This window comes from Chiloscyllium plagiosum, chromosome 4 (genome assembly GCF_004010195.1).
Source record: "Chiloscyllium plagiosum isolate BGI_BamShark_2017 chromosome 4, ASM401019v2, whole genome shotgun sequence".
NCBI classification, from domain to species: Eukaryota; Metazoa; Chordata; class Chondrichthyes; order Orectolobiformes; family Hemiscylliidae; genus Chiloscyllium; species Chiloscyllium plagiosum.
In genome coordinates this window covers 54,076,520-54,089,775 of record NC_057713.1, presented here as the reverse complement: position 1 = coordinate 54,089,775, position 13,256 = coordinate 54,076,520, and the positions used below count along the sequence as shown (strand labels likewise).

Below are 13,256 nucleotides of genomic sequence, written 5' to 3'. Positions count from 1 at the left end.
ATCACCATTGTTAACAGCTAACCCGAGAATGCAATTTTAAAAAAAAAGGTTGTGATTTTGTGATTTACACATGAAAGAAGTGAAACTATCACTGAATTCTAACAGATGAAAGGCTTAACAGACAATCAATTTTTCAATGTATAATTTCAGTTACATCACACTATAAATCTTTGCTATAAATTCTGTGTTACGATCAAGCCGCCAATATCACCTGATGAATGAGCGTCGCTCCGAAAGCTAGTGTGCTTCCAATTAAACCTGTTGGACTGTAACCTGGTGTTGTGTGATTTTTAACTTTGTACAGATTTGAAGATTTACAATATGATGATGGTATCCCAGTGCATGTAAGTGTTTGAAAGGAAGGATTAAAATCAAAGGATCAGGGTATTAAGAAGAATATAGCATCTGTGGTAAGGAGTCCAAGGTCTTCGATTTCAGCAAATAAAAGTACTGAAATGCCATTATCTTCTGGTTAAAATGTTCAGTGTGACAGGTTCAAGGTAGTGGATGAGATGAAGCATTAGACATTAAAAAAAGCATGATAGTTTGAAAAAAACATGTTTTCACCAGGACGAAGGACCCGATACCCAGCATGAGCAAAACCAATATAGTGTACAAAATCCCATGCAAGGACTGCACAAAACACTAAATAGGACAAACAGGAAGACAGCTAACGATTCGCATCCATGAACACTAACTAGCCAAGAAACGACATGACCAGCTATCCTTAGTAGCCACACAGTCAGGTGACAAGCAACATGTGTTCGACTGGGACAACACTACTATTATAGGACAAGCCAAACAGAGAACAGCCAGGGAATTCCTAGAGGCATGGCACTCATCCACAGATTCAATCAATAAGCACATCGACCTGGACCCAATATACCGGCCACAGCAGCGTACAGCTGGAACTGACAACCGGAAGCAGTAGGTACAAATCACTATAAATGCTGGAGGAAAGATCACAGAAGCGCTTCACAGGAGGCTCCCAAGCACTGAGGATGTCACCCAGACAGGGGACGAAACGGCTGCAACACAAATTCCTAGCTCAGCGAACAGAACCACATGTTTTCATTATAAATACTGAAGACCACCATGATGACCAGTTAGGCAAATGTATCTGCACTGAGTAGCAATTTCCTCTGTGATTTACCTCAATCCCATTTCCCTTCCCCTTCAGTGCTCAGTGGTTTTAACTGGAGATGGTGTTCTGTTACAATTCATTTTTCTTCCCATATTCATGCTATACGCCATAATGGAGTGTCTATCAAATGTAGTGGCCTAGCTAATATCTAAACAAATTTAGACTTGGCTTCAGGGAGGCACATCTCCTTAGACAAGAAATGATAAATGATCTCTTTAAAAGTTGAGTGTTTATAGTTAGTGGGATGTCTTGGAGTTTCCATTTAAAATTAATATAAAGTATGAGGTTTTCAATGGCAAGAATTTAACCTAGACCTTGCTGTCTGTTTATAAAGTGCTTTGAGATGATGATATTGATTTGCAAAGTTAAGGCAAAATAAATGTTATTACTTCAAGACTCGTATTCTCATTGGAGTTGATGTCTGATATGTCAGAAATATTTTAATTTATGTGAATTACATTATATTGTCTATTTTAAAGAAGAGAAATAGTTTGCTCATTACTAGTTAATATGTTTGGGAAGGGAGAAGTGCAGCAAGAGCAGCTTACGTAAGTAACTATTTCAGTTGGCTTTACCAGTTGGTTACTTAAAGCCACAATTCACAAGGAAAGCATTGATTTCACAGACAGAACAGCTTCTACATTAATAGAAAATTATTAGCATAAATTAACAAGGTTTTTCCAAAAAAAGTAACACATGTCAATATACGCATAGTCATCAACCTACACACCTTGCACAGACTGGTGTGGCAACAGCTGATGTGTTTCTATTGTACATGAAAAAAGCCAAAACATTTTAAGCAGCAATCCTACATACTGCATCTTAGATCTCATACTTAAATTTCACGATTGCCAGTGTTTGCTGCTGTAGGATCTACACTTTTTGTTCCCCCCAGCTAGCTGCTTAAGTTAATGTGGCCCTGAGCTAGAGATTGCACATTCATTGCATGGAATCTACGATGGCAAATTTCCTTGGATCCCAGTGAGCTATATATGCCATTATTGATCTTGTTATTGAAGTGGAATGGTTACCCATAAGCCTTCCCACCCAATTTAATCAGGGTGGTGGTGAAACGTTGGTGGGTTCCCATCAACCACTCTCCTGCCCAATTAAATGCCCTCCCACCCCCAAACTTAATTTGAGTTGGGTATTCTTTTTTATGGGAAAGAACAAAAGCAGTGGAACTCAGAATTGGCTTAAGTTTGTGAAAATCTATGAAGAGAATATTTAAGAAATCAATCTTTTAGGTGATGGAAGACATAGGAGAGGACATTAGCAGCAGCTAACAACTTGCATTTGTTATTCGTTTTTGCACTAAAATTCCCCAAGACGCTTCACAGCATGGAGTCAGAGAACAAAGAATTAAATATGGGCATCCTATAGCTAACTTATAGATGTTCATTGTAGGCAACATCTTAATGATGGAAAACAGGTTTTACCAGGTTTTATTAGAACCTAGGTGGCTGAGATCATGGCCATAAATAGGATAGTGGTAGTAAAGTGTGAGTCAGATATACAAAGAGCTTGTCAAAGAGATTATTGGACTCAAAACAGTAGGTAACCGAAGTGTTAAGGATGGTTTCAGTGGTGGGTTGAATAAGTTAGGGGCAATGTTGGCAAAGTAATGGTGACAGATATGGGTAATCTTTGTGAGCTATGAGCTGCACACTTACATTACTGTTGTACTTGGGGGAATATTCCTGGAAGAATGTCCAATGGAGTTATATGGGTGGAACTTAGAAATAAGAAAGGGATGATCACCTTATTGGGATTGTACTATTGGTCCCCCTGTAGTCAATGGGAAATTGAGAAACAAATATGAAAGGAAATCTCCAACATCTGTAAGATTAATTGGGATCTAATGGTAGGGAATTTTAACTTCTCAAACATAGACTGGGACTATCATAGTGTTGAGGGCTTGGATGGAGAGGAATTTGAGTGTGTACAACAACATTTTCTGGTTCAATATTTGGATGTACCTACTAGGAGAAGGAACAAAACTTGACCTTCTCTTAGGAAATAAGGCAGGGCAAGTGACTGAGGTGTCAGTGGGGGAGCACTTTGGGCCAAGTGATCATAATTCTGTTAGATTTTAAATCGTGATGGAAAAGAATAGACCTAATCTAAAAGTTAATGTTCTACTTTGGAATTAGGCCAGTTTAAATGGTATTAGGCAGGAACTTTCAAAAGTTGATTGGGGGAGGCTGTTTGCAGTTAAAGGGAAGGTTTGAGAGTGGGAGGCCTTCAAAAATGAGATAACGCGAGTTCAGAGACAGTATGTTCCTGTCAGTGCAAAGGGCAAGGCTGGTAGGTGTAGGGAATGCTGGATGACTAGAGAAATTGAGGTTCTGGCCAAGAAAAAGAAGGAGGCACATATCAGGTATAGAAAGCTGGGGTTGAGTAAATCCTTAGAACAATATAAAAGCAGTAGGACTTTACTTAATGAGGCGAGCAAAAAAGGAGACATGAGATAGCTTTAGCAAATGGAGTTAAGGAGAATCCCCAGAGATTCTATAAATACATGAATGGTAAAAGACTATCTAGGGAGAGAACAGAGTCCTTTAAAGATCAACGAGGCTGTCTATATGTGGAGCCAGAGGAGATGGGTGAGATACTCAACAAATATTTTGCATCAGTATTTCCTGTCAAGAAGGACCATGGAAGCTAGGGAACTTTGGGGAAATAAATAATGCCTTGAAAAGAGTCCATATTACAGAGGAGGGGGTGCCGGAGGTCTTAAATTGCGTAAAAGTTGATATATTTTCCAGGACCTGATCAGGTGTATCCCAGAATTTTGTGGGAAACTAGGGACCCTTGTTATGATATTTATATTATCAATAGCCAAGGCTGAGATTCCAGAAGATTGGAGAGTGGCTAATGTGGTGCCGTTATTTAACAAAGGTGGTAAGGAAAAGCTAAGGAACTATAGACTGATGAGTCTGCTGTCATTGGTGGGTAAGTTGTTGGAGAAGATTCTGAAGAACATGATCTACATGTATTTGGAAAGGCAAGGACTGATTAGAGATAGTCAACATGGCTTTTTGCATGGGAACTCATGTCTCACTAACTTGCTTGAGTTTTTTTGAAGCGGTGACAAAGAGGATTGATGAAGACAGAGCAGTAGACATCGTCTATATGGACTTCAGCAAGATTCTGCATAGCAGACTAGTTAGCAAGCTTAGATCACATGGAATCCATGGGGAGCTAGCCATTTGGATACAAAATTGCCTTGAAGGTAGGAGACAAAAGGTGGTGGTAGAGTGTTGTTTTTCGGACTGGTGCGCCACAGGATCAGTGCGGGGTCCACTGCCTTTCGTCATTTATATAATTGATTTGGATGTGAACATAGGAGGTTTAGTTAGTAAGTTTTCAGATGACACCAAAATTGGAGGTGTAGTGGACAGTGAAGAAGGTTACCTCAGACTGCAATGGGGCCTAGATAAGATGGGCTAATGGGCTGAAGACTGGCAGATGGAGTTTAAATTAGAAGTGTTACAATTTGGGAGGGTAAACGAGGACTGGACTTACATAGATAATGGTAAGGTCTTGAGGAGTGTTGCTGAACAAAGAGACCTTGGAGTGGAGGTGCATCGTTTTCTGGAAGTGGAGTCACAGGTAGCAAAGTGATGAAGAAAGCAGTTGGTATGCTTACCTTCATTGCTGAGTGCATTGAGTGTAGAATTGGGAAGTCATGTTACTGCTGTACAGGACATTGGTGAGGTCACTTTTAGAATACTGTGTTCAGTTCTGATCTCCCTGTTATAGGAAAGATGAAATTTAAAACAATTTTCAAGAATGTGCTGTGGTTGCAGGGTTTTAGCTATAAAGTGAGGCTGAATAGGCTGGGGCTGTTTTCCCTGGAGCTGTCAGAGGCTGAGGGGGGCCTTATAAAGGTTTATAAATCATGAGGGGCATGGATAGAGTGAATAGTCAATGTATTTTTTTCAGGTGGGGGCAGTCAAAAACTAGACGTTTAAAGTGAGAAGGGAAAGATTTAAAAGGAATCAGGGAGCTATCTTATTCACTCAGAGGCTGGTGCTGCCAGAGGAGATGGTAGAGAGGGTACAGTTATGTCATTTATAAGGCATCTGGATAGGTATATGAATAGGAAGGGTTTAGCGGGATGAGGGCCAAATGCTGGCCAATGGGACTAAATCAGTTTAGGAAACATGGTTGGTGCAGGTAAGTTGGACCAGAGAGTTTGTTTCTGTGCTGTGTAACTCCATGACTCTGTGACCATATCTACCTCTTACTTGAAAATATTGAATGTTTCGACTCAACTGTTTCCTTTTGTAAAGAATTCCACATGCTCACCACTCTCTGGGTGAAGACATTACTCCTCATCTTAATCCTAAGTAGCCTACCTCATGTCCATAGACAGAGAATCCTGGTTCTGGACTCCCTGGTTGTCAGGAGCATCCTTCCTGCGTTTATCCTATATACTCCTGTTAGAATTTTATAGATTTTTATGAGATGGCCTCCCTCAATCCCATTTGTTCAAAATTTAAGTGAATATAGTCCTAACTGATCCATTTTCTCTTTATTAGCCAGTTCTGTCAACCTTTTTGCATTCCCTCTATTGCCAGAATATCCTACCTCAGATAAGGAGACCAAGACTGCAGTACTGGTATGGTCTCACCAAGTTCCTAAACAACTGCAGCAAAAGATCCCTACTTCTGTACTCAAGTCTTCTCACTATGGCAGACCATTTGCATTCTTCACTACTTGCTGATCTTGCACGATTATTTTCACCCAGGTCTTGTTGGACCCTTAGAACTAAGTGGCTGGGTGGGATAAAGTGCTATTATTGATTTGATGTGGAGGTGCCGGTGTTGGACTCGGGTGGACAAAGTTAAAAATCGCACAACACCAGGTTATAGTCCAACAGGTTTATTTGGAAGTAGTAGCTTTCGGAGCACTGCTCCTTCATCAGGTTGCTGTGGAGCAGGATCATAAGAGACAGAATTTATAACAAAAGATCACTGTGTTGTGCATGCAACTGACGCGAGATATTGAACAAACCTAGATTACTGTTAAGTCTTTCATCTTTTAGAATGGGTTGCAGGTTTTAGTTCATCAATATGTAAATCCCAGAACTTCTTTCAAGTCTGGCACAACAATCACCAGACAGGGATGTTCCCTCCCAGTCGGGGAACACTTCAGCAAGCAGGGCCATTTGGTCTCAGATGTTCTGGTGACCATCCTCCAAGGCGGACTTCGGGACACACAACAATGCAGTGGCCGAGAAGAGTCTGATAGCCAAGTTCGGTACCCATGAGAATGACCTCAGCCAGGACATTGGGTTCATGTCACACTACAGGTGACCCCACTTCACTATACATGCTCACACATACAGATAAGCACACACTCTTACATACTCACACTCATGAAGACTTTCTTTCATACAGAGTCTCCCTCAGGCACATACACATAAACCCCCTGAGAGGTGCACACATGCAAACACACTCTCAAATGCACTCAGACGCACACACTTACACTCTCACACTCGCATACACACACACAGACATACACTCTCTCTCTCTCTCTTCGCGCCCCCCATCCCAGCCCCCCTCACATGCATGCACACATATAGGTCTATGGGGTGAATTTGCATTTGCAGAATTATAATTGCAGATGCATTCTATTTTGTTCAAAAAGCACACAATCTGCAGGCAGTCAATCCATGTAACATTTTATAAATTCCTACTTTGGAAATAGAACCTCACACCTTTCATGCATTATCTGAGCTGAGATGTCACCTTTTTTTATAAAACCTTAAGTTATCTCAAGAACATGATTTAAAAGAAGTTCTAGGATTTGCATATTAATGAACTAAAACCTGCAGCCCATTATAAAAAATGAAAGACTTACTAGCAATCTAGGTTTGTTCAATATACCATTTCAGTTGCATGCATGACACTGTGATCTTTCACTATGACGTATGTGTCTTATAATCCTGCTCCACAGCTACCTGATGAAGGAGCAATGCTCCAAAAGCTAGAACTTCCAAACAGTTATTGATTGCACATGGTCCATTTGTATCAAGGTAGACTGGATATGCTAGGGATCTCAGCTGCTAATATTCTGGAAGTGAGATAAGGTACTGTTAGTGGATATAAAGCACTCATGTTTGAATTAAATGCTGCAATTGTGCAACTTACCATTCAAGAATTAACTAGAGGTTGGTAGAGTCCAGACTTGGCGTCCTATAGACACTTAAAAATGTGTTGCTGGAAAAGTGCAGCAGGTCAGGCAGCATCAAAGGAACAGGAGAATCGACGTTTCCGGCATAAGCCCTTCTTTCAGGCTTTATCCTATAGATACTGACAAGGGTAGAAGGAAACCTTAAGTTTTGCTAATGTTGGGGTATAAGAAACTTTGGTCATTTAATGTTTAATGTTTGTACAATCTTTCCAGATGTGTGATACAGTGAAATGAATGAGCAATCCCATGAAATCCAAGAAGTATTTGGCTACAGTAGGAGATGGTGAATGTACTTTCCACTAAAAAAACAAAATAATGCAAGGATGAAGTAGCAATTTCAAAGCTGTGCATTGTAGAATTTGAATCAAAAAAAGGAATTTGGAAGTTTTATTTGAACAAATTACAAATCTTAAGTGGTGATAATTTTAGAATATCTGTATAAAAATGTTTGTTTTTATCATGACTTTCAAGACTAATTGGTTCTTTTTTGAAGTAATGTTACTCTCTTGCTAAATTAGAGAATATGGAGCTGCAGAATGTTGTATATTGCATAACTCCCCCCCCCCCCCCCCCTAAAAAATATCTTGTATTGAATGAGACTTCTTGGCCATTGGCCTTAAAACAATACAGATTAATAACTAGACTATTTCAAACATGGGGCATGCAGCTCAACTTGTAAATTGGAAATATCAATGTTTTAGAACATTTCAAGCAGAATATTTTGTTCACTTATTTCTGAACTTCCCCAATGTGGTTATCACTGGACACAAGGAAGACAATGAGCATGATGATTGAGAAATTCCTTGGATCTTCTCTCTCTTTATTTGCATTAATAATCGAAAACAGCAGTAGAAATCCTGTAAGGCCTAAGAACATGATTGTATTTAATATTAATTACCTAAAAGTGTATGGCAGCAAAATTAAAATGTTACAAATCACAAACCTGCTGAAATATTTTTGGTTCTTGCTTTCTACACTAAAATTGCAAATGCCAGGAGTGCAGGAACAGAAAACCGAGGGAAAGCAGAAAATGGAGACAAGCGAATATTTGGATCACAGGAGGGGATATTGAGTTATATAACATGGAAACAGACCCTTCGATCTAACTAGTCCATGCTGATTATGTTCCCAAACTAAACTAGTCCCACCAGCCTGTGTTTGGCCATATCTCTCCAAACCTTTCCTATTCATGTATTTATCAAAATGTGTTTTAAATGTTGTAACTGTACCTGCATCGATTACTTCCTCTGGTAGTTCATTCCACACACGAATCAGTTCCTGTGTAAAAAAAAGTTGCCCCTCATGTTCTTTTCAAATCTTTCTCCTCTCACCTTAAAAACATGCCCCCTAGCTTTGAACTTGCACACACTAGAGAAAACTATTCACCTATCTATGCCCCTAATGATTTTATAAACCTCTAAAAGGTCACCCCTCAACCTCCTACACTCCAATGAAAAGGTCCGATACAGTGTAATTTGGGGAAATTTCACTTGGTGGGATTGGCTGTGTGGTTTTAATCATCCTGAGAGAGAGGGGAGAAAGGAGGAATTGGTGTACAAATTGCTGTAGAGTATGAGCGATAACAGTGGAGAGAAAACTTGCTGAGTGAGTGTTGGTTTGTGAAAGATAATTTCTCCAATTGTGAAATTGATATCTAAGAAATGGAGGTGGGAGAGTAGGGTTTTGGTTGTGTGTGATGATTGGGAATCGCCTTTGTGGATTTGTGGAATAGGAGGGGGCAAGAGCAAATTTAAAATGTTGTATAATGAAATTAGTATCAGTGGCAATGTTTTGGTAATTTTTCATGAACTCTTCTTACGAAATTCTAGTAGCAAGTGGAAGGTCCAATTAGAAATACACTTCTAAAATTCCTAAAACATAACTGTTACCTCATGTGGAACTCGATTCTGTAGTATATTGTCAATTGATTTGTATTTCTTTGCTTCATTGACATTTTTACTTATTTTTTTCTTATTGAAAAACAGAGGTCACTCTAAGCGAAAATATAACCAATGGTAAAATAATCATAAGTGGCATTATGAAAGGCAGTTTCACTCATCAGAGTATTCAAGGAATCAGAGAAACTATAGCAATTTTTGGTCTGCTAGTCTAATCCACATTGGAGATATCTGTTATGATCCTATTTCTCTGCTCTTTGTCTGCATGTTTTTTTTAAATATATGATTTCCTCTTAAATATAATGATTAAATTGCTTATAATAATCACTTGCAGTAATGCTTGCATATTCGTAGCTGTTTGATTGTATAGAAATTCGGTATTCCTGAAAAAGACATTTAGTTGAAGCTTTTTGTCTTGTACTCAAGATGGTTCACAAGAAATATGACGTACTGCGTGAAAGAGGCTGCTTATTGTTGGCAAGTGACTTATGAATGGTAAATATGTTGCAATGGAGAATACACCAATTATTGATTGGTTAACTGACAAACTTTGTTTCGAGATGTAATTGGACAATATTTGCTAAATAATCCAGAGTGTACAAAGGACTGTGCTGACAATCAATTCACTTTTATTTGCTGGGCTTGCTCTCCATGCCCTATGAGATAGAGGTCCCTTATTTGGCAGTTGCTATCAAAGAAATATTCTGCAAGTTGCTGAATTCTCTCATGTATATGGTACACATTGCTGCCATGGCATACCAGTAGTGGAGGCAGTGAATATTTCAGGTGGTGGATGAGGTGCCATTTACGTGGCTACATAGTCTGAGTAAATATTGAGGTTCTTAAATGTACTTATCAAGGCAAGTAGTCTCTATTCCATCATACCCTTGACTTATTCTTTTTCATTGGTGGAAAGACTTTGTGGAGACAGAAGTGAATCATTTGCCTCAGAATTTCCAGCCTTTGACTTGTTTTCGTAGTTGTACTTATGTGGCTGGTCAGTTAGGTTTCTGGTCTGTGATAATCCCATGGTTTTTGATGAAGTTCAGTGATGGTAATAGCATTGATGATCAAGGACAAATCAAACATGGCCATTGCCGAGCGCTCATGTAGCCTGAATGTTACATTTAATTTTCAGCTGACGCCTGACTGTCTTAAGTCATACTGCATGCAAACTACTTCAAATCACCTGAACACTTTACATACAATGATCCATGAAATCCTTTATTTTTTTGATTTATGTTGCAGGGAAAGGCATTGATGAAATAAATTAAGATAGTTGATCTTAGGACATAGCTCTGAGCAAATTCTGCTGTAATGTTCTGGATCAGGATTGGATTGGATTGGAAGACAGCCATCTTCCTTTGTACTAAATATAAATGTAACCAGTTTCTTCCGGATTCCCATTGATTCCAATTTTGCTAGGGCTTCTTGATAGTGTTGAAGAAAACTCTCGAGACTCAGACCTTGGAAACTGATTAGTTTATTACACGATATATCATGGGGAATTCACCGTCCTAACTGTGGCTCTGTGTTAATCCGAAGTACATCAGGATACTACAGGATTATATAGAGAAAAAAGATAGGAGCTGATCATTAATTACACAGTTTGGCATGCTTACAAGTTGGTACTAAATTACAGGTTAGTCGTTAAGTTCAAAACTAAAGCACTATTATGCATTCTACAAGTGGACAGATCAAATGGTATCACCACCTGTTTTAGTTACACAGATTGCTGATATTAAGCAGAGATATCCATAATTGGCTGAATGACCATGAGGAGGCAATAACTAGAGAAGGAAGGGGGACTAATTGGAAAGTCTGTGTCAGCTTGACTGGTTCTACAGCCTGCGCTGATCATTCAGCAAAGGGAGGAGACATCTTGAGAAGGAAGATAAGGACAACCTTTCACATTACCTCATAGTAAGGAATGCATAGCCAGCATAGTTCTGGTTGGGGATACAAACTGGAACTCTCAGCCGAATCAGGAAAATGGCTTCCAGGCAAATAATGTTAACTTTTCTCCAACAAATAGTCAAATGCTGCCTTGATATCACTCACACCTCACTTCTAGAGCACAGGTCTTTTTGAGATTGTTTCAACTATCCATGTATTACCGTCTGCCTCTGAGTTGTCCTGGGGAATCTCAAACTGTTAGTGATTAGGAGCTGATTAGAAATACTGTTGACCCATTCCATCATTTTGCTGATGATTGAAATCAGGCATGTGAACAAGACATGGAGAAAGTGAGGACTGCAGATGAAGGAGATCAGAGCTGAAAAATGTGTTGCTGGAAAGCGCAGCAGGTCAGGCAGCATCCAAGGAGCAGGAGAATCGACGTTTCGGGCATAAGCCCTTCTTCAGGCTTTCCTGAAGAAGGGCTTATGCTGGAAACGTGGATTCTCCTGCTCCTTGGATACTGCCTGACCTGCTGCGCTTTTCCAGCAACACATTTTTCAGCTGTGAACAAGACATGGGCAACTTGATTCACCCAATGACATTGGCCATCCAGTAGGACAAGTGGCCTGCAGGAATTCTAATCAGATTATTTCCTTCAGAATGATTTAACTTAAAGCATTCAGGTTGTAAGTGGCATATTTTTCCACTGAAAATTTCTGTGGCAGCCTTTGTAACTGTCTTTTCAGATTTAGGTGTTTCTGACAGATTTTCCTCCGAAAACCAGAAACAAAGAAATTTAACTGTGATCTCATATAAACATTTACATGCTTGCACTATGTGTTTTGATAGGGTAGCAAAGTGGCTCAGTGGTTCGCACTGCAGCCTCACAGTGGCAGGGACCACCCAACCTTGGGTGACTGTGTGGAATTTGCACATCCTCCCTGTATTTTTGGGTTTCCTCTGGTGCTCTTGGTTTCCTCCTCAGTCCAGACATGTGCAGGTTAGGTAGATTGGCCATGGGAATTGCATGGGATAGGGTATGGGTTGGGTCTAGGTGGGGTGCTGTTCAGGGGGTTGATGTGGACTCGATGGGCCAAATGGCCAGCTTCCACACAGTAGGGATTCTATGAATTTGAGAGCTAATTCAGCTAGGTTGAAGAAATATGTGGTTCTTTTGCTTATTTCATGATCTTTGGTTTTCTTTGTTTAGGACTCATAGTTTCTGCCATTGAGAAGATTTACTGACTGTGGAGATTCCCCTCTACTTTTCCACTTGTCACCTAAAAAAATGAATGCATTTCCAGAAGGTTGATTTGAAAGAAAAAGAGGTAAAGAGAAAATTAATTCCTGTAATCCTTGCCTACTGTTTTACATATTGTACTTTGGTAATATTGAACTTGAAATTTGTTGGAAAAAATGGCACATTTTGTCAAATGTTTGAGATTGTTCATCTGAGGTAGATTGAACACATTACAGGACCAAAAGCCTGAGGAATTTGCAACCATGTACCTATCAGGACAATTGAAATACTAGTGAAGGGAAAAGAATGTTTTCAATATATGGGAGGAAAGTGCTGATTGTTTGGCAAGTGGACTTTGCTTGTTAGAGACTGTGCTATAGTGAACGCACCAGTTTACAACAATTTACAGTTAACTGTCAAGGTTTATTTAAATCTTAAATCAGGAAGCTTGACTCTAGCTCATGTCTCAGGATAATGCCTTGACCAGAGAATAGATGTCATCTTTGTTTTGAGTTCAGAAGGTATTTACATCTTGTTTCTGTTTGTCAAGAACAGAACCCAGTATATTTATATACGTAGCTTCCAGCAAATGCAAGTGTACCACAACTGTGAGCTTGACTGACAACCTTGAATTGGTTGTGAGCATAATTATTTGCACATTCAGGATTATTTGGTAAATGTTGGCCAATCGTGGAAACACATCTAATTTTGGGTCCTGTATTGCAAGATTTGCAAAAGTGTGTTATTTGGGTATGGTCAGCAGTTTGCTTGTTGTGAACAGCTGAACGCATATGGTGTTTGATACAATCAGTCAGTCTCTGGGTTGTACAGCCAACGTGCCTAATTTCAAACTGGCACTGAAATGCCTTAC

At 39.5% G+C, this 13,256-nt stretch overlaps 1 protein-coding gene across 4 annotated transcripts in view; it reads left to right on the top strand.

Annotated features, from left to right (window-relative positions):
- The window catches only part of greb1l (GREB1 like retinoic acid receptor coactivator), a 348,765-nt gene that overhangs the window by 160,174 nt on the left and 175,335 nt on the right, over window positions 1-13,256 (top strand). For 3 of the 4 annotated variants that reach the window (XM_043688239.1, XM_043688237.1, XM_043688238.1), the window contains exon 2: window positions 12,356-12,473. The exons of the other annotated variant lie outside the window; for it this stretch is intronic. In XM_043688239.1, coding sequence (XP_043544174.1) covers window positions 12,438-12,473 — 36 coding nt within the window. In that variant the 5' untranslated portion in view covers window positions 12,356-12,437. The remainder of the gene's footprint in view (window positions 1-12,355; window positions 12,474-13,256) is intronic. 4 annotated transcript variants of the gene reach the window in all.